Source organism: Pelodiscus sinensis, chromosome 4, assembly GCF_049634645.1.
Source record: "Pelodiscus sinensis isolate JC-2024 chromosome 4, ASM4963464v1, whole genome shotgun sequence".
In the NCBI taxonomy this organism is placed as follows: Eukaryota; Metazoa; Chordata; order Testudines; family Trionychidae; genus Pelodiscus; species Pelodiscus sinensis.
The window spans coordinates 133,530,375-133,557,791 of NC_134714.1; the positions used below are offsets into that span (position 1 = coordinate 133,530,375).

At 55.5% G+C, this 27,417-nt stretch overlaps 2 protein-coding genes across 2 annotated transcripts; both read left to right on the forward strand.

Moving 5' to 3' along the window:
* The first annotated feature begins 1,769 nt into the window (after positions 1 to 1,769).
* LOC112547639 (perforin-1-like) lies at positions 1,770 to 10,841 on the forward strand. Its single transcript, XM_075928687.1, has 3 exons — positions 1,770 to 2,045; positions 5,926 to 6,512; positions 6,912 to 10,841. Exons 2-3 carry the CDS (start codon positions 5,971 to 5,973, stop codon positions 8,032 to 8,034), a joined length of 1,665 nt encoding a protein of 554 aa, XP_075784802.1. The 5' UTR covers positions 1,770 to 2,045; positions 5,926 to 5,970; the 3' UTR covers positions 8,035 to 10,841.
* Positions 10,842 to 15,929: 5,088 nt separating this feature from the next.
* On the forward strand, positions 15,930 to 24,061 carry LOC102458948 (perforin-1-like). The gene is made up of 3 exons (XM_075926090.1): positions 15,930 to 16,147; positions 21,255 to 21,826; positions 22,106 to 24,061. The coding sequence occupies exons 2-3, from the start codon at positions 21,294 to 21,296 to the stop codon at positions 23,223 to 23,225; spliced, it is 1,653 nt and encodes a 550-aa protein (XP_075782205.1). The 5' UTR covers positions 15,930 to 16,147; positions 21,255 to 21,293; the 3' UTR covers positions 23,226 to 24,061.
* Positions 24,062 to 27,417: the final 3,356 nt, after the last annotated feature.

Here is a 27,417-nt window from a genome sequence, read left to right on the forward strand (position 1 = left end):
GCCGGGACCGAACCGGGACCCCCGCTCCGCCCACTAGACCCCGCTCTCCCCTCCAAGCCGGGACCGAACCGGGACCCCCGACCCCCAGCCCCCCACTCCGCTCTGCCCACTAGACCCCGCTCTCCCCTGTCAGCTGGGACAGAACTAGGAACCCCGACTCCCAGCCCCCCACTCCGCTCCGCCCACTAGACCCCGCTCTCCCCTGTCAGCTGGGACAGAACTAGGAACCCCGACTCCCAGCCCCCCACCCCGCTCCGCCCACTAGACCCCGCTCTCCCCTGTGAGCTGGGACAGAACCAGGAACCCCGACTCCCAGCCCCCCACTCCGCTCCGCCCACTAGACTCCACTCTCCCCTCCGAGCCAGGACAGAACCGGGAACCCCGACTCCCAGCCCCCCACTCCGCTCCGCCCACTAGACCCCACTCTCCCCTCCAAGCTGGGACTGAACCGGGAACCCCGACTCCCAGCCCCCCACTCCACTCCTCCCACTAGACCCCACTCTCCCCTGTGAGCTGGGACAGAACCTGGAACCCCGACTCCCAGCCCCCCACTCCGCTCCGCCCACTAGACTCCACTCTCCCCTCCGAGCTGGGACAGAACCAGAATCCCCGACTCCTAGCCCCCCTCTCTGCTCCTGCCAATAGACCCCACTCTCCTCTCCGAGCAGGGGCTGGAACCCAGGAGTCTTGTGCTGGGGGCTGGACCTTGGACAGGTCTTTCACTCAGTCACTCCTTCAACAGCCCACTAAGCCCCTCCCCTCCCTGAGCGGATGGGGGTGTGGCTATGTGGTCCCAAGCCCCACCCCCTCACTGAAGAGGCGTGGCTAAGCGATGCCCTCGGGGGATCCTGATTCTCATGCCCTGTTGCTCCTGCCACTTTCTAGGGCTCTTCCTAGAGGGGGGAGGTCTCCGGAGGTCTGAGCCCCTCCCCTTCCCTTGAAGGGTGTGGCTGTCCATCTCAGCCCCTCCCCTCTCACTCCCTCTGGGCGGGGGTGCAGCTCGGTGCCCCTAGGCCGAGCGCGAGCCTGCTGTCTGAGCCGGTGATGCTCTTTCCTCCTGGGCCCTTCCTCCAAGGGGGCGTGGCTCCGAGTTCTCCTGGCCCCTCCCCAACATGCTGCTGTACAGACCCCGGTCACTGGATCCCCTGTGCTGCTTTACCTCCAGCCCGGCCGCCTCCCCTGGCAGGCAGGGCTGGCCCAGTGCCCAAGGGCAATACTAGGGGGCATTGTGGGGCAGGGCCCAGCAGGGGGCGCTGTGCTGCAGGGAGCAGGGCAGGGCTCAGCAGGGGGCGCTCTCCCCTGGCAGGCAGGGCTGGCCCAGTGCCCCAGGGCAGCGCTAGGGGGCGCTGTGGGGCTGGGAATGGGTTAGGGCCCAGCAGGGGGCGCTCTCCCCTGGCAAGCAGGGCTGGCCCAATGCCGCTAGGTGGCGCTGTGGGGCCGGGAGAGGGGCAGGGCCCAGCAGGGGGCGCTCTCCCCTGGCAGGCAGGGCTGGCCCAATGCCCCTAGGTGGCGCTGTGGGGCGGGAGAGGGGCAGGGCCCAGCAGGGGGCGCTCTCCCCTGGCAGGCAGGGCTGGCCCAGTGCCCCTAGGTGGCGCTGTGGGGCCGGGAGAGGGGCAGGGCCCAGCAGGGGGCGCTCTCCCCTGGCAGGCAGGGCTGGCCCAGTGCCCCTAGGTGGCGCTGTGGGGCCGGGAGAGGGGCAGGGCCCAGCAGGGGGCGCTCTCCCCTGGCAGGCAGGGCTGGCCCCGTGCGCCTGCGGAGGGTTTCTCTCTCTGAGCGTTCCCGGCAGCCCCACGGGAGGTGTGTTAGATTCATCACAAGGGGTGGAACAATTGTGGGCTACAGCTTCCTGCTGAAGCGGCTGTAGCTGGGGCTTGAAGGTCACAGAGCTCGGCGCTGGGGATAGCAGAGAGGGGGAGATGCTGAGAGGAGCCGCGTGAGCCTGTCGGTGCTGCCCTGACCCTCTTTCCAAGTACCACTCTCCCAGCAGGGACCCAGCCCAGCGCTGGCTGCCGGCAGGACCAGAGACAGCGCAGCCCCGGAGACGGGTGAGTGATGGACCCACATCAGGGACCCCGGCCGAGATCAGGGCCCCATCGCGCCGGGTGCTGCTCAGACCTCCCCGTGCCCTGCTGAGACTGGGGGCCCGGTCACTCTAGTGCTGCACAGACCTCAGCCCAGATCCCTAGTCCCCCTGTTCCAGCCCTCTGGCCCCACTGCTCCGCCAGCGCAACGAGAGCCCCAGCGTCTGCCCTAGCGGGGCTGCCCACGATCTCAGCCTGCCCCCTGTTCTGGGGGCAGCGGACAGGTGCAGCAGCTGGGGAGTGAGGGGCACCGGCAGAGCCAAGCAGCCAACACTCAAACGTGCTTTTCTTGCCTGCCTATGCTGGAGAAAGAGACACATTTCCTGTCCCCCCCCAGTCCAAGCCACCTGCCATCACGGGTACAGAGCTGTCACCTCCTTCCTGCCCCGAGCCTCCAGCGCGATGCAGGCTCCCACCTCAGTGGAACACAGTCCAAATCCACATTTGACTCAGCAGCAGGTGTGGTTAGTGAGGGCAGAGAGCAGGGCGTGGGAGAGAAGGTCAGAGCTTCTGGGGTGGCAGGAAGGAGACGGGATGCCAGGCTAGAGGGGCCCATGGGGCTGCTCTAGGGTGCTAGGGAGGGGGCAGCATCCTGGGCTGGATGGGTCCATGGGACAGATCCAGGGAAAAAGAGAGGGAGCGGGATACCGGACGCTCCCCACCACGAACCCCAGAAATTGACCCTCCAAGTTGTGGTTCAACATAACAAAATCCATCCCCCTGCATGGCCACCAGGGGGCCCCGGCGGTCTACGGTGAGACGTGTCGGGGCTCGCAAGTCCGAACCGCTCACAGGGTGACAGCCCCGTCTCGGGGAGCCCCCGCCAGTGTCACGCCCCTTCTCGGGAAGTCCACGCTCTCCTGGGCAGCTGCCCCTCCAGCTCCTCGGCTGGTGCCTCTCAGGGCCTTCGGCCTGTCTCTGCCCTCAGGGGATCCCCTCCTTCGGACCCCCCGGGGCCTTCACGCCCAGAGGGACTCATGCACTCCTGTTCTCCAGCCCGGAGCGACTCCCCTCAGCACCCAACAGGGGGGTTCACTGAGCTTTGAACGCAGCAAAGGATCCCTCAGGCCTGTCGGCCTCCTCGCCTCCCCCCCGCCCAGCACGTCCCTCTCTGTCCCGTTCAGAAGCCGCCTTCTTCCAATATCCCCTCCAGCAGCCCCTCCCTGTCTCCTATACAAGTATTGAGGGTCGCCTTGGTCCCTCTTCTCCGCTTCCCCTCCTCCATCCATGGTTCTCCTGGCTGGAACCAGCTGGGCAGGGCACTGAGGTCTCCTCTCCACAGCCCACTTGGGCCATCCCAGCTGCATCTGCCGGTCACCAGGGCACCCGTTGCGGGAGTCTTCACTTGGGTGCGATTTCCTGTAACAGCAAACTCCCGCGCCCCGCACTGCGCCAACGACGTCCAAGGGCACAGCCCTGTCTACACTGGGGAGTTGTTTGGAAATAACAAGTGGAGTTAATCCCCAGGCTGCTGGCTAACCCTCATAATCACGACAGCGTCCACTCTACCCGTTATTTTGAAACGATAACTCCAGCTTCCTGCGAGGGAGGGATGTGATAGTGCAGTCCATCAACCGGTTAACTGATAAGCAAAAAAGGGAAACAAGACGACTTTTTATAAATACATTAGAAGCAAGAGGAAGACCAAGGACAGGGTAGGCCCACTGGTCAGTGAGGACGGAGAAACAGTAACAGGAAACTTGGAAATGGCAGAGATGCTCAATGACTTCTTTCTTTCGGTCTTCACCGAGAAGTCTGATGAAGGAATGCCTGACATAGTGAATGCTAGTGGGAAGGGGGGAGGTTTAGAAGATAAAATTTAAAAAACAAGTTAAAAATCACTTAGAAAAGTTAGATGCCTGCAAGTCACCAGGGCCTGATGAAATGCATCCTAGAATACTCAAGGAGCTGATAGAGGAGGTATCTGAGCCTCTAGCTATCACCTTTGGAAAATCATGGGAGACAGGAGAGATTCCAGAAGACTGGAAAGGGGTAAATCTAGTGCCCATCTATAAAAAGGGGAATAAGAACAACCCAGGAAATTGCAGACCAGTCAGTTTAACTTCTGTGCCTGGGAAGATAATGGAGCAAGAAATTAAGGAAATCATCTGTCAACACTTGGAAAGTGGCAAGGTGATAGGGAACAGCCAGCATGGACTTGTAAAGAACAAATCATGTCAAACCAATCTGATAGCTTTCTTTAATAGGATAACAAGTCTCGTGGCTAAGGGAGAAGTGGTGAACATGGGATACCTAGACTTTACTAAAGCATTTGATACGGTCTCGCATGATATTCTTATCAATAAACTAGGCAAATACAACTTAGATGGGGCTACTATAAGGTGGGTGCATAACGGGCTGGATAACCGTACTCAGAGAGTAGTTATTAATGGTTCACAATCTTGCTGGAAAGGTATAACAAGTGGGGTTCCGCAGGGGTCTGTTCTGGGACCAGCTCTCTTCAATATCTTCATCAAAGATTTAGGTATTGTATAGAAAGTACGCTTATTAAGTTTGCAGATGATACCAAGCTGGGAGGGGTTGCGACTAATCTGAAGGATTGGGTCATAATTCAAAATGATTGGGACAAATTGGAGAAACGGTCTGAGGTAAACTGGATGAAGTTTATTAAAGACAAATGCAAAGTGCTCCGCTTAGGAAGGAACAATCAGTTTCACACACACAGAATGGGACGTGACTGTCTAGGAAGGAGTACGGCAGAAAGAGAGCTAGGGGTTATAGTGGACCACAAGCTGAATATGAGTCAGCAGTGTGATGCTGTTGCAAAAAAAGCAAATATGATTCTGGGATGTATTAACAGGGGTGTTGTGAGCAAGACACGAGGAGTCATTCTTCCGCTCTACTCTGCGCTGATTAGGCCTCAGTTGGAGTATTGTGTCCAGTTCTGGGCACCGCATTTCATGAAAGATGTGGAGAAATTGGAGAGGGTCCAGAGAAGAGCAACAAGAATAATTAAAGGTCTAGAGAACATGGCCTATGAGGGAAGGCTGAAAGAATTGGGTTTGTTTAGTTTAGAAAAGAGAAGACTGAGGGGGGACATGATAGCAGTTTTCAGGTATCTAAAAGGGTGTCATAAGGAGGAGGGAGAAAACTTGTTCATCTTGGCCTCTGAGGATAGAACAAGAAGCAAGGGGCTTAAACTGCAGCAAGGGAGGTTTAGGTTGGACATTAGGAAAAAGTTCCTAACTGTCAGGGTGGTCAAACACTGGAATAAATTGCCCAGGGAGGTTGTGGAGTCCCCATCTCTGGAGAGATTTAAGAACAGGTTAGATAAATGTCTGTCGGGGATGGTCTAGACAGTATTTGGTTCTACAATGAGGGCAGGGGACGGGACTCAATGACCTCTCGAGATCCCTTCCAGTCCTAGTATTCTATGAAAAGCTTCTAGGTTAATGCTGCAGACTACAGCCATTTCTCCCCTCACCAACCAGTACATTTTTCAGCAGCCTGACTCAGTTCTGGCGTGAGCCGGGTCTGGGACCTTCCCCTGCTGCAGCTCTGCATGGAGGAATTGCAATGCCCCCTTATTGCACACTTTGCCGTGGGCATGTGACCCTATACTGCCCCGTTGTAGTAAGTAACGGTATTAAAACCCCTGGAAAAGAATTGATTCCGATTGGGTAATCCATAGTCAAACATGCAAATGAGGCATCACGTCATTTGATTAATTCCTCCAGGATCCCTAGAGCCCAGTGTTTTCATACGTATGCTATAGATCTTGGCAGTTGTCGTTGGTGGTAGGGGAAACGTCAGAGTTAACCTATGGAACTGTCTGCCACTGGATTGCCAATATTTCTGGACCTCTCCGTGTCTCTCTCTTTAGGAGCATTCGGAGGCCAGCTGCCCCGCCTGGGAGAGGGAACCCATCATGTCAGCCCTGCCCAGATTTGGGGTCCTCATCCCCCTTCTCCTCTTCAACTTCTCTGGGACTTCCTCCCATTGTCACACGGGCACAGTCAATGAATGCAAGCACCACACGGGCTTTGTGCCCGGGCATGGCCTGGTTGGTGCGGGCATCGATGTAACCAGGATGGCCAGGACGGCGGCCAGTGTGGTGGACAGCAGCGCCTGGCAGCAGTCAGATGAAACATGCACGCTGTGCCGGAACCCCCTGCTGGGTGAGCAGTTGCAGAGGCTGCCGTTGGCCGTGATGGATTGGCGGGCCCATGACTTGTGCCGCAAGAAACTCCAAAGCTCGGTGCAGTCGTCGGCGATGGGCATGCTGCAGTCGGCGGCGTCCGCGGTGCAGAACGACTGGACAGAAGATCTGGACGTGCCTGCGAAGCCCAAGGGTAACGTCCAAATGGCGCTGGCCGGATCACACTCCAAACTGGCGAAATTCCTGGAGGAGCACGCGCGGATGGACAAATACAGCTTCCTGAGCCACGAGGTCTCCTGCGGCTATTACCAGTGAGTGCTGGGCAGGGTCGGGAGGGCTCAGCTGGAACGGGGGTCACAGCAACAGCACAGTGCCTGGGACGTTCCCTTGTAGGCAGTGCTGGCTTCAATCCAGGGCCAGGACGGGACGATGGGCTGGCCCAGCGGGAGGGGAACGGGAGATGAGGTCTTTCCTCTCTAGGCGGCACCACCTCTCCAGGATTGGATAAATATGGGAGTGGGAGAAGTCTGTCAGGACTGGCAATGTCCCCAGCAAGGCTGTGAGATGCAGCAGGCTAGGGAATCTACTCCGAGCAGGAGCCACCTGCTCCGACTTTGCTCATGGGTTGGGTGAGGCTGTAGGATGTACAGATAAAGATATCAGGGGACCGGCCACGCTGAGCTCATTCCACACCTTGTGTCTCTGGGCAGGTTCCAGGTCAGCAAGACGCCCCCGCTCACCAGCCATTTCACTCGGGCGCTGGAGAACCTCCCGGAGCAGTACGACAGCAATTCCAAGCTGGAGTACCAGCAACTCATCAGCTACTATGGCACCCACTACGTGTCCCAGGGGGACCTGGGGGGCCGGGTGCGGGATGTGACAGCCGTACCGGTCTGTGACGCAGCGCTGAGCGGCTTGACAGACGACGAGATCAAGGACTGTTTGAACGCCGAGGCGGCTGTGAGTGTCAGAAAGGGCTCGACCAAGGGTGGGTACAGCAGGTGCGAGGAGGCGAAGAAGAAGGGGACCGTTCAGGAGAGCTTCCACGAGACGTATCAGGAGCGCCACGTGGCGGTGGAGGGAGGACACAGCACAACCGACGTCCTCTTCTCCGGGAAGGACGCCAAAGTCTTCTCAGCATGGGAGGAGAGCCTCAAAGCCAGCCCTGGCCTGGTGTCCTATTCCCTGCAGCCCATCCACAGCCTGGTGGAGCAGGACGACCCCAAGCGGGAAGAGCTGAGTCGGGCGGTGAGTGAGTACATCACTAAAAGGGCCCTATGGAGGAATTGCACCCAGAGCTGTCCCCCAGGGACCGAGCGCAGCGCCCACGACCCCTGCTCCTGTGTCTGCCCTGGGGATGTGGTGACCAACACCATGTGCTGCTCGCGGGAACGTGGCCTAGGGAAGCTGATCGTGACTGTGCAGAAAGCCAGTGGCCTCTGGGGGGACTACAGTTCTGCTACGGATGCTTTTGTCAAGGTCTTCTTTGAGGGCAAGGAGGTCCGGACCAACACCATCTGGAACAACGACAATCCCACCTGGAACGTCCACTTGGACTTCGGCACCGTCCGCCTCACCAGCGCCAGCAAGATCCGCGTCGAGGTCTGGGACGAGGACAACAAGTACGATGATGACAAGCTGGGAAACTGCGACATCCCGCTGGAGTCTGGGGGGCCCCACCACAAGGATTGCTACATGAACCATGGCCGCGTCTGGTTCCAGTACAGCCTGCGCTGTGGGCCCCACCTTGGGGGTCGGAGCTGCTCTGACTATGTCTCCCAGCCCCCCCGGCAGAGCACAGCCCAGGGGAAGGAGGCAAAGGCCTTTTGGTGAGCCCCTTAGCTAAGGGATCGGAGAGGGGGCTGGGTGTGCACTGGTCAATTGCGCATCTTGTCCGACCATTTCCTGGCTCCCGCTCTGCTGATCCTGCTCTTCATGCTCTTGCTCCTGCTTGGGATTCGGCGTGTCCTGTGCCTGTAAGAGACTGTCTGCTCCCGTGAGCCCCTCATCCTCACAGCTCCTCTAGGGAAACAGCCCATCGCAATCCGCCCATTCCGCATCCATCCAACTACTGCGTCCAGTGATCTACTGTGTTCATCTAACCAATAAGCCCAAGTATTTGCCTCCAGAATTCAACCTATCCTCACCCTCCTCTAATCTACAGCCTGTCAATCACACAATGGGTGCATTTAGTTTACCCAAGGTATGCAACCAAGAAACCACCAACTGAATTTAGTGCTTCCAATCTTCCCGTCCAAGCTACCGATCAAAGAACGAATTTGGTGCGTCCATCATATCCACCAACCAGTGCCTGTATCTAGTGCATCCAATGCATACAACAAACCAACCAATGAATCTATCCAGTGCAACCAAACCTGAAACGAAGGTATCTACAGCATCCCATTTAAAAGGCCAGCTAGCCAGCCAACCAATGAATGTGTTTGGTGCATACAAAATATCCAGCCAGGCAATCAACCAAAATGTTGAGTGGCTCCAATGTAACCAGCCAACCATGAGGTTTATTTAGCCTATCCAGCCTACCTGCCTACCAATGTCTCCAAGGCATCTGTCCAGCCAACTAACCAGACTAACCAGTCTGTGTATCCCATGCATCTATTCTCAACCTGTTTAGCATCGTTGGCTGTATATGGAGCTCTCTGTCTATTATGTGATCCACATCCGCACTATATCTATACTGACTGTGTGGCCACCAAGATATCACTTGAGAGTGTGGTGAGTGGGCCCCGAGAGGGCTATGGGTTGATAATCACTGATGTAGTGCACCCAGTGTCACTAACCAGTCACACAACTAAGATCTTAGGTACATCCAGCCAACAAACCCACCAACCAACCAACCAATTGAAACAGCCAACCAATGAATGTCCTAACTACCTACAACCAACCCATCGACCAATATGTACAGGCTGCACAACCAATCCGGCATTCCAAGTATCCATCTGCCCAATGAACTCATCTATCTGGTGTGTCTCCTTGAAAGCGATGGCCTCTCCAGGAAAGGAAAAGGAACAAAGCTCAGTTCTGTCATATTCTGGCTCTACTAATTAACCCCCTGTAAAAATCTGAGGCTGCTCCAGGGATGGGCGTGGTTCTAAACACCTAGCAAATGGGCTGAGTTCCTGGAAGGAGGATTCCTTAGGGAGCTGGTGTGCAACTGTTGAATCTCTTGTTTTCCACATTTAACCAGCTACTTTGGGGTTCGTTATGGCATCATGAGTGCACAGGCCTCGCCAAACCTCCAGCTGGATGCTCTCTGCACCCATGGTAAACAAGGAGGATGACATATGACTAGCCATCAATAGGATTCAGAGTGAACACACAGGAGAACATTCCAGAGGGTATTGGTTCAGACTGTCAGCAGGCTCAGGGAGATGGCATTGCATTGGGGTCCGCACTGGCAAGGGCAAATTCCCCCTAATTTGGTGATTAAAGCCTTTTCCTCATTCATCCTCACCTGCATCCACTGAGAGCCTAGATCAATAGCTCTGTGATGCCCCTCACTGAGGAAGGGGGGTTGTTCACTCTGAACCCTAGTGTTGGCAAGTGAAATAACTCCAGCCTGGAAAAATGCTATGCAGCTTTGCAGCTCGACTGCAAAACGATTTCCTTCTGGGAGGATTCCAGGTTTCTGAGCTTTGGAAATATATCTCCCTGCTTTAATAAATATTTGTGAAAGCATATTTCTAAGGATGAAGCCTTGACTTTCTTCTGGCCGGAGTTGGATGGACCTCAATGAAGAGTAGAAATGAGCGGCTACAGTGCCCACTTGAGAATAGTAGGGGAGCTCTGAGTTGGAGGGGAGTGAGGCATGGCAAGACAGGGATGCTAGCGAGAGAAATAAATTTGCTGCAACGGGGAATCCAGTGTAAGGTGGCTAATGCTGGTCAGTGTGACTTCTATTGGGGACAGAGTGAGGTGGGTGGCTGGGTAAGAGATACAAGAAGATGGGCAGTGTTATTAGGGGCATTAATATCCCACAGCTGAGAAATGCAAGATATTGCTGTTGCCAAAGGATCCAGGAGGGGACACGAGGAATTTTTCTTTGAAGTGGGGCTCAGCTCTGATTTGGCCCTCGGGCAGGGGGACTGGCTGTCTGGGAGGCTAGAGATGGGGGATGGATGATTGCACTGCCATGTGGGTGAGATGTGTCCATCTTGCTACCACAAAAGGGGGGACCTCAATGAACTTCAATATTGACATCCAGTTTCATTCCTTAGCACCGGTGACAAATTCATGGCAAAGTCCATCTTTTCTGTGAAGGAGGTCCCGGCTGGCAGACGTGGTCCACCCCATCCAGATTGATATCACCCTGGGCTGCTCCATCTGCAACAGCTTGTATTTTGTCTAGGACCTCTTGAAACTTGGGTTAAGGAATGGTCAGTTTGCTCTGCTGTCCCTGGGCCAGAAAAAGGCATTTGACAGGGTGGACTCCAGGGTACTCTCGTAGGTGTTCAGTTTCAGATCCTGGTTCGTGCATTTTCCAAAGGCGCTGTGCACCTCCACAGAGTGTCCTTCTAGTTCAACTGGATCCTGACCGAACCAATCAGCTTCAGGCGAGGGATATGTCCGGGGGCCTTCTCCCAGGCCAGATACGTACTCTGGAAACGAAGCCATTCCTGTCTTCTCCTCCTTAGACTGAGAGCGTTGGTGCTTTTCTTGAGCCAGGGATGCAGGTGGTCCTTCCAGCATCTGCTAATGTGCTCTTCATGGTCTAGGTCAGTGGTTCCCAAGCTTTTCGGCATCACACCCACCCTTTCGATTTTTGAGAAATCCTCATGCTCCCCCCCCCCCCCCCCGAAAAAAAAAGCTTGGTGAGCAAAAAGGAACTGACTGGGGCCAAAAAGCAGTCGTGGCCCCTTTAATTCTCAGGACCTCTGTAAAAAAAAAAAAAAAAAAAGGTGCCGGTACTCCCGACGAACAAGCACCCAAGCCAGGAAAAAAGAAAATACCGGACATTTCACATGGCTGCTCAGACCAGCCGAGATCAGGGCCCAACGCGCCGGGCACTGCTCAGACCAGCCGAGATCAGGGCCCCATCACGCTGGGCACTGCTCAGACCATGGCTGAGATCAGGTCCCCATCACGCCGGGCACTGCTCAGACCATGGCCGAGATCAGGTCCCCATCGCGCCGGGCGCTGCTCAGACCACGGCCGAGATCAGGTCCCCATCGCGCCGGGCACTGCTCAGACCATGGCTGAGATCAGGCCCCCATCGTGCCGGGCACTGCTCATACCATGGCCGAGATCAGGTCCCCATCGCGCCGGGTGCTGCTCAGACCATGGCCGAGATCAGGTCCCCATCGCGCCGGGTGCTGCTCAGACCCCAGCCGAGATCAGGACCCATCACGCCGGGCACTGCTTAGACCAGCCGAGATCAGGGACCCATTGCGCCGGGTGCTGCTCAGACCCCAGCCGAGATCAGGACCCATCGCGCCGGGTGCTGCTCAGACCCCAGCCGAGTTCAGGGCCCATCGCGCCGGGCACTGCTCAGACCCCAGCCGAGATCAGGGCCCATCGCGCCGGGCACTGCTCAGTCCCTGGCTGAGATCAGGACCCATCGCGCCGGGCACTGCTCAGACCAGCCGAGATCAGGACCCATCGCGCCGGGCACTGCTCAGACCAGCCGAGATCAGGGCCCATCGCGCCGGGCACTGCTCAGACCAGCCGAGATCAGGTCCCCATCGTGCCGGGCACTGCTCAGTCCCTGGCTGAGATCAGGACCCAGCCGAGATCAGGACCCATCGCGCTGGGTGCTGCTCAGACCTCGCAGTGCCCCGTTGATACTGGGGGCCTTGTCACTCTAGTGCTGCACCACTAGGTGCAGACCTCAGCCCAGATCCTGGTCCCCTCGTTCCCCTACTCCAGCCCACTGGCCCCCACTGCTCTGCCAGTGCAACAAGAGCCCCCAGCAACGCCAGCTCTCAGCTCCCATCCACTGCCACACGCTGCCTTTGCACTGCTGATAATGCACCTCACAGGTGTCGTCCCTAGCGGGGCCGCCCGCGATCTCAGCCTGCCTGCTGCTCTGGGGGCAGTGCACAGGTGCAGCAGCTGGGGCGCGAGGGGCACCAGCACAGCCCAGCAGCCAGCGCTCAAACGTGCTTCTCCTTCCTGCTCATGCTGGGGACAGTGACACATTTCCTGTCCCCCCAGTCTGAGCCGCCTGCCATCACGTGTGCAGACCGGTTACCCCCTTCCTGCCCCCAGCCTCCGTGGAGCTCAGTCCAATTTGACTCAGCAGCGCGTGTGGTTAGTGAAGGGAGGGAGCAGAGTGAGGGGGGAGCAGGTCGGAGCTTCTGGGGTGGCAGGAAGGGGACAGGATACCAGGCTGGGGGAGCCCGGGGGCTACTCTAGAGTGGTAGGGAGGGGGCAGGATCCTGGGTTAGCTGGGCGCATGGGACAGATCCAGGGCAAAAGGGAGGAGCAGGCTACCGGACGCTCCCCATCACAAACCCCAGAAACTGACCCTCCAGCTGTGGTTCAACGTAACAAAATCCATCCCCCTGCATGGCCACCAGGGGGCCCTGGTCTAGGGTGAGGCTCCTCAGGGCTCACAGGTCCCGTCCAGGTTGGACCCCTGTGGTCCCCGGTCGAGCCCCTCATCGTGTGACGGCCCCTACCCAGGGAACCCCCTCCGGTGCGGCTGCCCGTTCTTCAGAAGCTCCCTCCAGTGTGACGCCCCTTCTCAGGGAGCCCCCTCTCTCCTGGGGGTCTGTCCCTCCACCTGCTTGCCTGGTGCCTCTCAGAGCCTTCAGCCTGTCTCTGCCCTCAGGGGATCCCCTCCTTCTGACCCCCCCCCCCCCCAGGGCTGCCACCCCCAGACGAAATGGTGCAGCCCTGTTCTCCAGCCCAGAGCGACTCGCCGCTAGCACCACTCGGGGCGTTCACTGAGCTTTGAACGCAGCAAAGGATCCCTCAGGCCTGTAATCCCCCCCACAGCCCCCAGCCCAGCACGTCTGAGTCTGCCCTGCAGCCCGGGGCTCTGCCTGCTCACTCCCTGTTCAGAGACCCCTTCTTCCAGCAGAGCCTCCAATATCCCCTCCAGCAGCCCCTCCCTGTCTCCTATACAAGTATTGAGGGTCACCTGGGCCCCTCTTCTCCGCTTTCCCTCCTCCATCCACGGTTCTCCTGGCTGGAACCAGCTGGGCAGGGAACTGAGGTCTCCTCTCCGCAGCCCACTGGCCAGAACTGGGCCAAAGGATCAATGCCCACAAAACAGATATCAGTCAGGATCTCAAAGAAAAAACAGTTTTTTGCCATTTCAACCAGAAAGGACATTGTCTCAACAACTTGATTACCTGCATCCTGCTTCAAAGGCCTTTTAAGACTTCACTTCAAAGAGAATCCTCTGAACTGTCATTCACGCTTAAATTCGACACTTTACACTCAAATTTGAATAAAGACGCTAATTACCTTCCCCATTACAAAGATAGTTTCCCCAATTATCACCTCTAATATAATTAACTCACAGACATTTACCTCCCCCCCCCCTCCTTTCCTCCATCCCTCTTCTGTTCTGAAATGTGATTTGTCCTTTTCATGTGTGTTCATATTTTTAATTGTATCCTTTGGTATATGTGGCTGTGACAATTTTCTTCCACTATTTGATCTGAGGAAGTGGGTCTGGCCCACGAAAGCTCATCACCTCATAAACCAACTTGTTAGTCTTTAAAGTGCTGCATAGTCCTGTATTTTACTCAAGCAAATGGCAGCCCTTGACTGACCCTGGGCGTTAAGTGGTGCCAGTCCACATCGGGGGAACCTTGCTGGGAACGTTCAGACTGGGGGTGCAGGAGCCGCTTGCCTAGATCCAGCCCTTGAGGTTCGGGGTCCCCACCACCACCAGGGAGTCGGCACTGGCGTTCCAGCCTTGCACACCCGAGTCTCATGGGTGAGAGACAGGCAAACTGGGGCGGGGGAGGGCTCCATCCATTGCCACGCCCACGCCCCCTCCCTCTGGTTGGGGCAGTGCTGGAAAGCACTGGTCTGGGGGCTTTCCCCTGCCTCTCTCATTGGCCATGTATGTCCCTGGGGAGCGGCATAGATAAGAGCCCCCCTGCACGGCACAGACCCTGCACCCCCTCCCACCCAGAACCTGCACCGCTACTCTGCTCCTGCACCCTCCCTCCCACCCCCACCCTGCTCCTGCACCCAGCCACCCTCCCCAACCTCTGACCCCAACCCTGCTCCTGCTTCACCTTCCCACTTCGGCCCTGCGCCCCCTGAGGTCCTGCGCCCTGCCTCCTGCCCAGAGCCCACCACAGACGCCGTTCCTGCATCCTCCCTCCAACTGAACCCCACCCCACAAGCCTGCTCCGTGGCAACTCCCTCCCACACTCTAAATCCCACAGCGTTGGCCTCACCCCAGAGCCTGGGCTGCTGTGGGCTCCCCCAAGCTCTGGGCGGGTGTGCAAGGGGGGGAGGGGAATGTCTTTTTTCTGCTTCTCAGTCAGGGGCCACGTCAATAAGGGGGAGTTTTCGAGGGTTTGTATGTTTGGTTTTGTGCCTCACGTCTCCATGCCCCCAGGTGATTTTTCTGTGGGTCCGTGGCCCCGGTGGGAAAAAAGTTCCCCACCCCCATTGTAAGCAATGGCTGCTCCCTCAGAAAGGACGGAGTCCTGCGTGGACAGGTGACTTGCTCATGTGACAAACGCCATTCTGGGAGGTACCGTTACCAGCGAGAGCCACGGGAATCCCTCCACCCGGGCACGGACGTAAAACGGCCACTGGAGATTCCCCCATTTGGTCTTCCCTCTGGCTCGTCAGTTCAGGAGCAGCTCTGCTAGGAACTGAACGCGGGAAGACTGATAGCTCATCCCAACAGAACATGTATTCCTGAGGCGTCTGCGACAGCGATTAGACCATCTCTTCCACAAGAACGTTGTGTGGGTATGTGCAACAATTGTACTCTCAACCTTCTTTCTTTCTTTTTCTTTTTCTTTTTCTTTTTCTTTTTCTTTTTCTTTCTTCCTTTCCTTTTCTTTTTCTTTTTCTTTTTCTTCCTTTCTTTTTCTTTTTCTTTTTCTTTTTCTTTTTCTTTTTCTTTTTCTTTTTCTTTTTCTTTTTCTTCCTTTCTTCCTTTCTTCCTTTCCTTTTCTTTTTCTTTTTCTTTTTCTCTTTCTCTTTCTTTTTCTTTTTCTTTCTTTCTTCCTTTCTTTTTCTTTTTCTTTCTTCCTTTTCCTTTTCCTTTTCCTTTTCCTTTTCCTTTTCTTTCTTTCTTTCTTTCTTTCTTTCTTTCTTTCTTTCTTTCTTTCTTTCTTTCTTTCTTTCTTTCTAATAAACCTTTAGCCGTTAGATGCTAAAGAATGGGCCCAGCATGCTGTTGTGGGTAAGAGCTGAGGAATAAATTGACCTGGGAAAGTTTGGATCTGGTGAGCCTGGTTTTCATAACCTCTCCCCGTGTGAGGAGCCGTGCTGGTCGTGGTACGGAATACACAGGGCGTTGCTGGTGTGACTTCTTAGCCAGTGTGGGGAACAAAAGCGCACTGTGTGAGGCTGGTTTGACACCTTAGAGTGGAAGCCCCCGGTCCTGGGCTGTAAGTAGCCCTGTTTCTGAGCAATGCTACCTGCTTTGTCTCAGTGGTGCACCCAGAAACCCTCATCCATGACACTCGGCGCAGGGTTTGTTTCACTGAGGGTTCCCTGCAGCCTCTCAGGCCCTGCGTCAAGACCCAGAGCAAGCGCATTTGCCCCACGCTGGCGGTGGAACAGTCACTGGCCACAGCTTCCTTCCCAGAAGACTGTGGCCGGGGACGTGAACCGGGGCTAATCGCTGTGGGGAGCATGATGACAAGAGACACAGTGAGAACCCCAGAGACTCGCTCCACCTTCAAAGTGCATCTCTCACAGCAGAGACACAGCAGAGCCCTGCCCGGGCTACGAACAGCACCCAGGGCCGAAAAATACCTCGGCTCGGCTCCTGAGACAGGTGAGTGATGGGTGGGGCTGCTTGGACCCCGCGCCCAGCCCAGAGCTGAACACAGAACCCAGGAGTCCTGGCTCCCAGGCCTCCTCCTCCAAATCCCTCAGCCCCACTCCCTTGCCTGCTCCCCAGTGCCCCCTGCTCTAGACCCTGGGTCCCTCCCAGGGGGGCAATGAATCCCCCGGGTCCTGACTCTCAGTGCGATCCACTAGACCACGTTGCCACCGTGCGGCTGATAATTAATGCACATCGCTGGTGTCTCTCCTAGCGGGACAGCCTGCAATTTCAGCCTGTTTGCCTTTCTATTGGCAACAAAGCAGTGAAGATTGAGGTGCAAGGGCAGATTGGGGAAGGGTGGAGGAGGCAGCTCTAGAGCTGGGCCAGCCAGGGGCTGTGGGTTGGGAGCAAGGGTCACCGGCAGAGTGGGAAACGGGGAGGGGGGAGCCCCCCAGCTGGGTCAGCAGGTGGCTGCGGGTTGGGATCAAGGGGTGCTGGCAAAGCCAAGCAGTCAATATTCAGGTGTGCTTTTTCTTCCGGCTGCTGCTGAGGATATTGATACATTTCCTGCCCCCTCCAGTCCCTGCCGGCCGCCATCGCAGGATGCCGAGCTGTTACCCCCTTCCTGCCCCAGGGCCACCATTGCGATGATGCAGGTTCCCACCTCGGTGGAACCCAGTTCCAATCTACATTTCAATCAGCAGCCCCCGTGGTTACGAAGGGCAGGGAGGCTGGGACGGGTTGAGTCACAGAGATCTCCTTGACACTGTCCCCCGATGGTCTCGTCATTCCGCTGAATCCAGCACCCACCACACACAGGTCACGGTGAGTTACTGAACTCAGCTAAAATAACCCGCACCCGCTAAGGCTCCCACACAAAGAGAAATTGCCACCACTCCCGACGGCTCTCACGAGCTCTCGTTAATGCAGAGTCCTTCTCAGGCCAGAGCTGATATTTCTCCTGACCCAGGGTCAGCAGAATTCCTTTGTTCCCAGAGGTTTGCACGTATCCTCTCGGGAGGGGGAGGGAAAAGTCTGGGAAGGCCGCTGAAGACCATCCATGTTTGCTGCCCATCTACTCTATATCTGAGGGTGTGTCTAAACTACATGGCTCCATCGATGGAGCCATGTAGATTAGGCTGATCGGCAAAGGGAAATGAAGCGGCGATTTAAATAATCGCGGCTTCATTTAAATTTAAATGGCTGCCGCGCTGAGCCGACAAACAACTGATCAGCTGTTTGTCAGCTCAGCGCGCTAGTCTGGATGCTCCCGCGCCGACCTGAAAGCCCTTTATCGACCTCCCCATTATGCCTCGTAGGATGAGGTTTACCGGGGAGGTCGATAAAGGCTTTCATGTCGACAGGGGAGTGTCCAGATTGCCCCGATCTGCCAACAAACAGCTGATCGGCAGAGCGGGGAAGCCATTTAAATGTAAATGAAACCGCGATTATTTAAATCGCGGCTTCGTTTCCCTTTGCCGAACAAACAAATCTACATGGCTCCATCGACAGAGTCATGTAGTCTAGACGTACTCTGAAAGTGCTTGTGTATGGTCTCCCTGGGTATGTCTACACTATGGGGGGTGGAGGTGCTCGAATTTCACGGGAATTTACATATCTTCTTTCGGTCTCACTTTCAAAGAGGATCTTTCAAAAGTGGAAGTAGTCTGGACGCAGTTTTTTCGAGAAAGAAAACCCTTTTTAGAAAAAAACACATAAACCTCATGTTTTAAGGAAGAGTGGATTTTTTTTTGAAAAAGGGTTTGTTTTTTTCCCAAAAACCCCCCACGTCCAGCGCACTTTCACTTTCGAAAGATCCTCTTTCGAAAGTGAGATCGGAAGAAGATATGCAAATTCCTGTGGAATCTGCATCATTCCCGCAGAATTTGCATATCCTCTTTCAGAAAAAAAAAAGTAGTCTAGATATAGCCTCTGTCGGTTCAAGAACTCACCCTAGGCAGTGAGAGCTAGGAACACCAAATTTGGCCTGCAGCTTCCTCTCGTCATAACTTAAAACAAGGTCAGGAGAGGCTGAAATTCCCCCTCTAGGGACAATCACCTGCCTAGTGATCACAGCTCCCCCCGATCATACAGAAACATTGCCGGCTGTTCCCCTTCCTCGGGGAGCGAGGGGAATGAGCAGTTTGCTGCATCCCTCACTGGCTGGGAGGTGCAGAGGGCAGACAACCTGGACCTGCGCGCTGGAGCTGCAGCAGCCACGGAGAGGCACTTCTCACCTGGCCCCACGCTGCTGCAGTGTGAGAGGGCTGGGCCTGTCCTCTTTCCCCAGGGCAGCCTGTGTACTAACCCCCCAGGCCCACCCCAGAGCAATGATAGAACTGAAGAAAAACAAAAAATGAGTTTAGGACTTGAGCATCGCCGGGAAAATCTTCTAGTTCTTTGTACAGAATTTCCCCAAGGTGGGTAGCGTTTGTTCAATTCTCCCCACTGTTCTCTGCTTAAACAAAGCACACGAGATCTTTCAAAGGGGAAACGGCAGGACGCCACATTTATCGAGAATGCAACAGTTGCATATGCTTTTCAATCACTCATACACCCAAATAACACACACCAGGGCTGTGTCTAGACTGGCAAGTTTTTCCGGAAAATCAGCAGCTTTTCCGGAAAAAGTGCTTTTGCGGAAAAGCATCCTGCCAATCTAGACGCACTTTTCCGAAAATGCTTTTAACGGAAAACTTTTCCGTTAAAAGCATTTTCGGAAATTCATGCCAGTGTAGACGTAGCCACAAAGTCCTGCCAGACGATGTCATAGTTACCAGTCCAGAGTCTGTATCAAGCTAGTGGCCAGCTAGATTGAACACAGGGGGGAGCAAGGCCTTTGTCGGTCAATCGCTCCGATGCTCCTCTGGAGTTGGTGTTGGCAAGATGAACCCAAAGTTCCATGGCAAAGCACCCTACTTTTATAATCCTTTTCTCTGTTGAAATCCATGTATTCCGCTGTGTCAGTCTGTGACCGGCGTGTTAAATTGTTGATGTCAATCGTTCCCAGACATCTCCTGAAGGCTCAACCTGTCCTGGATTGTTAATCAGTTGTTTTTAGGTGTGCCTGCCCTTCACCTTTAGAGCTGTCAATTCTGCCAATCTGATCCATTCTTGACTGTGGGTACGCACTGACAGTTTCTCTGATGTCGATATGTCTTTGCAGTCTGTCTTTTACAGTTTGTCTTCACCCCACATTCTCCCCCTTCTCTCTTGACCATCTGGCTCTAACGATGACCTTCACACCGTATCTCACTCATACAATCTCTCACACAAACTCCTTCAAAAGTAAACAATACTGTTTTATATTAAGCAAAATCAAAATCAAAACAGTTCACATCGGAGGACCAGGCCTTCGATATTTCTAATCTAATTAACATAGGGTATGTCTACATTCGCTCCCTAGTTCGGACTAAGGATGCAAATGTAGGCGACCAAAGTAGTTAATGAATTGGGGATTTCAATATCTCGCGCTTCATTAACATGATCTCGCTGGTGTGCTAGTTCGCATCACAGCTGATTTGAACCAGCAAGTGCGCACCGGGACGCGGTAGTTCGGACCAAAGTCCTCAAAAAATGAGGAGTAACATTAGTTCGGAGCAAGGGTTTTGGTCCGAACTACCGTGTCCCGGCACGCATTTCCTGGTTCGAATAAGCTGTGATTCGAGCCAGCGCACTGGCAAGATCATGTTAATGAAGTGCAGGATATTTAAATCCCCACTTAATTAACTACTTCGGTCGCCTACATTTGCATCCCTAGTCTGAACTAGGGAGCAAATGTAGACTTACCCATAGACACAATAGGAGATCCTGTCTCTTTACTTACTAAACTTTAGAAGAAGGAAATATAGGACATATATACTTAACTAAAGGATTTGACTTACTACAATATTAAATATGATTATATATTACCTTACATTACTACATTACTAAACCTAAAATAAGAAATATAAAAAGAATAAAACTTTCAGTTCCAACACCCCTTTCTCCCCCCACTGAAAAGTACAACAGTCAAGATGGATTCCAGCACCAGGTGACATGGTCACCTGTCTTGGTAGGACCAACCACAATCCAGGCTTATAGGAAAAACAAGACTATTCACAGATCATTGTCTCGAGCACTGGTCCATTAAGTTCCTTGCGTACTGCTAATTCCCTTCATAGCATATGTAGAGATATAAATGGGCTTACACTTCAGAAGTCTATCATCTCATCCAAGAATGATGTGTACAGACAACTACCAACTACACCATCAGGGGATGACAAGGTCTCCAAAGATCGGTTGTGTGCCCCACTTTGCATATTGGAGTTATGCATATGCATATTCAAAACACATTCTTATGCAAATTATGAGGCGCAGAGCCACAGACACAAAGAAGGGGGAAAGAGGTGACAGCATCTGTAGCAGAGGGAAGGGGATAGGATGTACGGGCAAATGGGTCAATGGATCTGATCAAGGGCTCAAGGGAAGGGGCGGGATATGGGACTAGATGGGCCCAGAGTCTGTTCAAGGCAGCTTCCTGCCATGTTTCCTCAGCAGCCCCATTTAAAGGTGGCAGCTTCAGGTGCTAGGGCTGATGCTGACCATGAGAAACCTCCCAAAATGACCCTCCTGCAGTGGTTAAACATGGCCACTAGGGGGCCCCAAAGGTTTCTACAGACCCTCATGGTCCTAACTCCCCCTCACCAGACAGGGGGCCAATCTCTTGCAAGCCACCGACCAATTACAGGTCCTGGGCTCTAGTCACAGAGCACCGCCCTCTAGTGGCCCAGTGGGGAATTGCAATCACCCCTTCTATTGCAGGCTGTCAAGTGGCCATGTAAAACTGTACCGCCCCCTTATGGTTAGTGCTGGTATTACAACATCTGGAAAACAGAGGGGAAGACAATGCTGCATATGAGGTAGTATGTAGTCAAACATGCAAATGAGGCATCCATCATTTGCATAATGCCGGGAGGGTTCCTAGAAGCCAGAAATTTCATAGGTGTCCTATAGAACGTGGCTGATGTCATGATTGATAGGAAGGTGTCTCTGTGTCTACAACAGAGTAAACCTGTGGAACTGCCTGCCACTGGATTGCCACTAATTCTGCACCTCTCTGTGTCTCTCCCTCTAGGTTTTGAAGTTGGTGAAGGGGGAGCCCGTCACCTCAGCCATGCCCAGATTTGGTACCTTTCTCCTCCTCCTCCTCTCCATCTTCCCTGGGGCTTCCTCCCATTGTCAAACATACACGGCCAATGAATGCAAGAAGCACACGGCCTTTGTGCCTGGTCACAGCCTCGTTGGTGAGGGCATTGATGTGACCATGATGGAAAGGAAGGGAGCCTACCTGGTGGACAGCAGCACCTGGCAACACCCAGATGGCTCTTGCACCCTGTGCAAGAACCAGCTGCAGGGCGGGCAGTTGCAGAGGCTGCCACTGGCAGCGGTGGACTGGCGGGTCCGTGTCTCGTGTCGCAGGAAACTCAGCAGCTCGGTGCAGCAGTCAGGGATGGGCATGATGGAGTCAGCGGCATCCGCGGTGCAGAACGACTGGAAGGTGGGGCTGGACGTGCCTGTGAAGCCCAAAGTGAACGTCCAGGTGAATCTGGCCGGATCACACTCCAAACTGGCCGATTTCGTGGTGGAGCATTCGCGGATGGACAAGTACAGCTTCCTGAGCCACGAGGTCTCCTGCAGCTACTACTGGTGAGTGCTGGGCTGGGACGGGAGGGCTCAGCTGTAACAGGGGTCACAGCAACAGCGCATAGTGCCAGAGACTTTCCTCCTCCAGGCCGTGCTGGCTCTAGTCCGGCTCCAGGGCAGGGGGACTGTCTCGCTCTGAAAAGCAGGGAATATGACACCAGGCCTTTCCCCTGTAAGCCACCTACTTTGCTTCTGGGTTGGCCGGGGCCGTAGGACACACCGATAACGATCTCAGCTGACCGGCCAGGCTGAGCTCACTCCGCACCTTGTGTCCCTGGGCAGGTTCCGGGTCAGCGAGACGCCCCCGCTCACCAGCCATTTCACTGAGGCGCTGGAGAACCTCCCGGAGCAGTATGACAGCAACTCCAAGGTGGAGTACCAGCAACTCATCAGCAACTACGGCACCCACTACGTGTCCCAGGTGCAGCTGGGGGGCCGGGCGCGGGACGTGACAGCCGTGCGGGTCTGTGAAGCGGCGCTGAGTGGCCTGACGACTGAGGAAATCAAGGACTGTTTGAGCGCAGAGGCAGCTGTGAGTATTGGACCCGGCTCAGTCCATGGTGGGTACAGCAAGTGCGAGGAGGAGAAGAAGAAGGGGACGGTTCGGGGGAGCTTCCATGAGATGTATCAGGAGCGTCACGTGGAGGTGGAGGGAGGACACAGCACAACCGATGTCCTCTTCTCTGGGAAAGGCACCAAGGACTTCTCAGCTTGGATAGAGAGTCTCAAATCCAGCCCCGGCCTGGTGTCCTATTCCCTGAAACCCATCCACAGCCTGGTGGAGCAGGATGACTCCAAGCAGGAGGCGCTGAAGCGAGCGGTGAGTGAGTACATCCTTGAGAGGGCCCTGTGGAGGAATTGCACCAAGAGCTGTCCCCCAGGGACCCAGCGCAGCGCCCACGACCCCTGCTCCTGTGTCTGCTCTGGGAGTGCCGAGACCAACGGCATGTGCTGTTCGCAGGAACGTGGCCTGGGGAAGCTGATGGTGACTGTGAAGAAGGCCAGCGGCCTCTGGGGGGACCAGTTTAGTGATACTGATGCCTATGTCAAGGTCTTCTTTGAGAGCAGGGAAATGCGCACCCGCACCGTCAGGGAGAACAACAGCCCCTACTGGAACGTCCACTTGGACTTTGGCACCGTCCGCCTCACCAGCAACAGCAAGATCCGCGTGCAGGTCTGGGACGAGGACAAGGGGAATGACGACCTGCTGGGAAGCTGCGACATCCCGCTGGAGTCCGGGGGGCCCCACCAGAAGGATTGCTACATGAACCACGGCCGCGTCTGGTTCCAGTACAGCCTGCTCTGTGGGCCTCACCTCGGGGGTCGGAGCTGCTCCGACTATGTCTCCCAGCCCCCGCGGCAGAGCACAGCCCAGGGGAAGGAGGCAAAGGCCTTCTGGTGAGCCCCTAAGAGAGGGGATCGGAGAGGGGGCTGGCTGTGCACCGGTCAATTGCGCTCCCTGTCCGAGCATTTCCTGGCTCCCGCTCTGCTCATGCTACTGGGCTTCGTGCTGTCGCTCCTGCTTGGCAGTGACATCCAAAGAACCAATGAATGCAGGCAGTGCAATTAATCCATCACTCCACGGACCCATCCACCCACTGGAACGATCAAGCTAGTGCGTCCAGTTGAAAACAGACCAGAAGGTTCAAAAATCAGCCCCTAACAATTCCGGCATCAGTGATCAACCCTCTGCAGAAACTGCCATGCATGGGCAGAGTTCTAAATCCCAGTGGATGGGCTGGGCGCCCCGAGGAAGGGTTCATCAGGAAATTTGTCCACAATCATCCTGCAGCTTGACAGTGGGTTAGCTCATCCTGTATTTGCAGGCCACATCTACCATCTAATTAAATGTTCCCTGCTGAGACAGGCAAAATCGATGATGGTATATTACTTGCCACAGGTAGGTTTCAGAGTTATCAGACATGAGAACATGCCACAAGGCTGTGAGCAGGCTCAGGAAGGTGGCGCTGCATTGGTATCTTTTTTGAAAGGGCAATGAAAGCATCTTCCTGGCTCACCCACTTCTGCATCTGCTAAGAGTCTATAGTCACAGCTCCATGGTGCAGTTAACTTGTGAAATAGGCTATTAACTCTGAACCCTACTGACTGCAAATTAAATATCTCCAGTCTGGAAAACTGCCCTGCAGCTTTGCATCTCCACTGCAAAATTATTTGCTTCTAGGAGGAAACCAGGTCTCCAATCTTTAGGAATGTATCTCCCTGCTTCAATAAACATCTCTGAATGCATATTTCTAAGCTGGAAGTCTTTGTAATTCTTCTAACTTCAGTGGGCTGGACTGCGATACAGAGTAGAAACAAACAACCACAATGCCTGCTTGGGAACACTAGGGGGTGCTCCGGGCTGGAGAGGAGCCAGGCATGGCCAGACAGGGGTGCTAGGGAGAGGGATGAATTTGCTGCAACGGGGAATCCCGTGTGATGTGGCTAATGCCAGTCAAGGGGCTGGCTTATGTCAGGGACAGAGTGGGGAGGGTGGGGAAGAGCTTGAGGGAGCTGGGCGGGGTTATTCAGGGGCATTGATACCCCACAGCTGAGAATGGGAGACGTTGCTTTTGCCGAGGGATCCCGGAGGGGATGTGAGGAATGTTTCTTCTAAGGGGATTCAGCTCTGATCTGGCCCCAGGGCAGGGGGACGGGCTGGTGCAGGGGGCTGGGCAATGGGGCCTTTCCCCACTAGGGGGCGCTGGTTCTGACCTGGCCCCATGACATGCCTGGCTCCAGGGGCTGGGGAATGAGAGTGATAGTTCTGCGCTAATGGGGAGCTCCGATTCCCTCCAGCAGGTGGCAGGTTGGATCCTGCAGCTGCCCACGGGCTGATCCGCTAACTGCACCTTGCGTGTCAGTCCTGTCCGTGCAGGGAAGGGATTGGCAGGGAGGCTGACTCGGAGCCCAGCTCCGGACCTGCCCCACGGGGGTGGAACAGGAACATGCGGAGCAGCTTTCCCCCTTCCCCCCAACCAGGTGGGGCCAGATTAACATCCAAAGGTCATTAATGTCACGGAGCCCAGGCCAGGCGCCTCGAGGCAGGTGGCCCAGAGCAGCACGGAGCTGGGACGACGCCTGCCCCAGAGCAGCACACGCCAGCTGGAGCAGCGGGTGCCGTCCCGGAACACAGGCTGGGAGCAAAAGTCCTGGGAGATGTGGCCCAGGTAGGGGGGATTCCCACAGCCCCTCCCCTGCCTGGCACACGGGGCCCTGTGACTCAGGCTGCAGCCTCCGGTGGGGCTAGAACCGCATGTCTGAGCTGCTAGAGGCAGGAAGAGCGGCTCCGACCACAGCTCTCCCTCCGCTCCGCCCGCCCTTCGCTTCAGCTGCACAGCGCTTGGACAGAGTGCACGCCTGTGACATCAGTGGGGGGTAGGGGGAGTGTGGGGGGTGACCCAGAGCTGCCACGCCCACTGCTGCACCAGTCAGAGCTGCCCCTCTGCCCACACCCGGGTCCTTCTCAACAGCCCTGCCACCCCGGGGATGGTCACCAGCAGCAGCTCAGTGAGAGGGGGAGGAGAAAATCTCTGGGCTCCCAGTTGTCCCTCCCTCCCCCGACCCCGGCCCTGGCCTAAAAGACCCACCCCGCAGCAGAGAACCCAGGTCTCCTGGCTTCCCGCTCCCCTTCACACAAAACATGAAGCTTTTCTCCTTAGCACTGAGTGGAGAGGGGGAAACTTCACCCGGTGGCGAGCGGTTCTATTGCTTCTTCCAGGGCTAGCCACAGAGCGAAACACGCTCAGAAGTTCGAGCTGTCCCCTCCCGATCTGCATCTCTCTCTCCCTCCACCCCATCTATTTATCTAGCTATCCCCATCCACTCCCTCTCTCTCTGCACACACTCTAATCTAATCTAATCTAATCTAATCTAATCTAATCTAATCTATGAATCATCTGATCTGACTGTTTATTGCTCTAGAAGGGAGCTTCAAAATTGATGGGCAAACCCAGTTCTGCATCAGGAGGGGGCTGAGGGCTGGGGTTTAGGGGAACTGGCGTAGCTGGTTGGGGAAGTCCGGGTCTGGCTAGCAGGGGGCTGTGTGTTGCGATTGCTCTGTCATTTCTCGCTCTTTCCTTTCCGTAAGTCAGAGTCCTTGCCCCACGTGACAAATGGAAACGCACAACTGCGGTGACACCCCTTCTCTGCCCCTCTGCAGCTTCCCTTTAATATCAGAGGCACCCCGTGCCAGAGAGATTTTCACAATTTCAACAATCAGCTTCTGGAACCCACAGACAGCATGTCCAGGCATAGCCTGCCCCCGGTACGGAGAAAGTGAAGGGGCAGATATCAGAGTGGAGAGGCACTAGGTTGGATTCATGGTGGTCAGGAGGGGGTGGAGGGTTTCACTGTGGAAACTGGCTACTCCCGAGAGCTACCGACCGATCACTTTGGCGTGGGAAAGGCGATCGTTGGACTCGTGCGGATGGACGTGTGCAGGGTCGCCAATCACAGCCTGAGCCAAAAGCCCACGACTCTGGACAAGGCGTTGAAACCGTTGGTGGCTCTGCATGGATGGGCATCCCTCGTTGCGGAGGGGCGATAGATGACATGCATGTTCTACTCCTGGCCCCTGTGGAGCCCAAATGCTACATCTCAGAGGGACCATTGGTACCACCAGACAGAGCCCTGGCATGGCCCAGTTTAAACACAGGCACGGTTCACGTACCTAGCCCTGGCTGGCTGTCCCAGGGCACGTGCACATAAGGCACAAGACCCTCAAAACGGGGAGTTAGTCACTGGAGCAGGGGATTTGCTTGGGGCAGGGCCCAACTGCAGTCTGGGCAGGTGCATCTTGGGGAGAGCCAACGTGCAGGGGGCCTAACATCGGTAACATTCACACCTTTTCCACAGGCTGCGGTAGCTCTGCAAGAGATTTCACGGCTGCGAGTGAGAAGAGAAGGGAGGGTTTTCCAGCAAGGCTGTGGCTTCCATCCTGGCCCTTACACCGCCTGCCTGTGTGCAGCGATGCCCCCGCCCCGCCCTCTGATGGCCCAGTGGTGTGGGAATGTTGCCCTGAACTGGAGAGTGAACACAGCAGCTCTACCAAGGAACCTGCAGCAGCAAATAGCCCGGCGGCTGCGTGACACCTTCAGCGAGATCTGCGAGGCTGATTACTGCGAAGCGAGAGATGCCTTCAACATCCTGCCCCCCGTCTGAGTAGCCCTGGGTCAGCGCTAGCAGCACACAAACCCATGCCTGCTCTTGGCAGCCCGGCCGCCCTCCACAATGCGCTTCAGCCCTTCCAGAAACCAGAGCCATTGACGTGGCGCGTCCTTTGCTGCTTGTGCTTCCCCAGGCTCCAACGGCTCCTCTGGGGTAGGAAATAGCTCCAGGTACATGCATCTGAGGATGCGGAGCCATCCTCTGGTTATAGGTCTCCCTTCCTCTTGGTATCCTCCTGGCTCGGTTCACTCTGGCATGGCCCCTGAGGCCCCAACATACCCACGCGGTCTTTGATGCGGGGGTGAGGTTGATGACATCCAACTCTCTGTAGAACTGGCAGGTCATCGGCGCAGCACTGGAGCGGCAGTTTTGCTTCCTGAGCCATTTTGAAGCTCCTTCACTTTGACCCTACACCACAGTGTCCC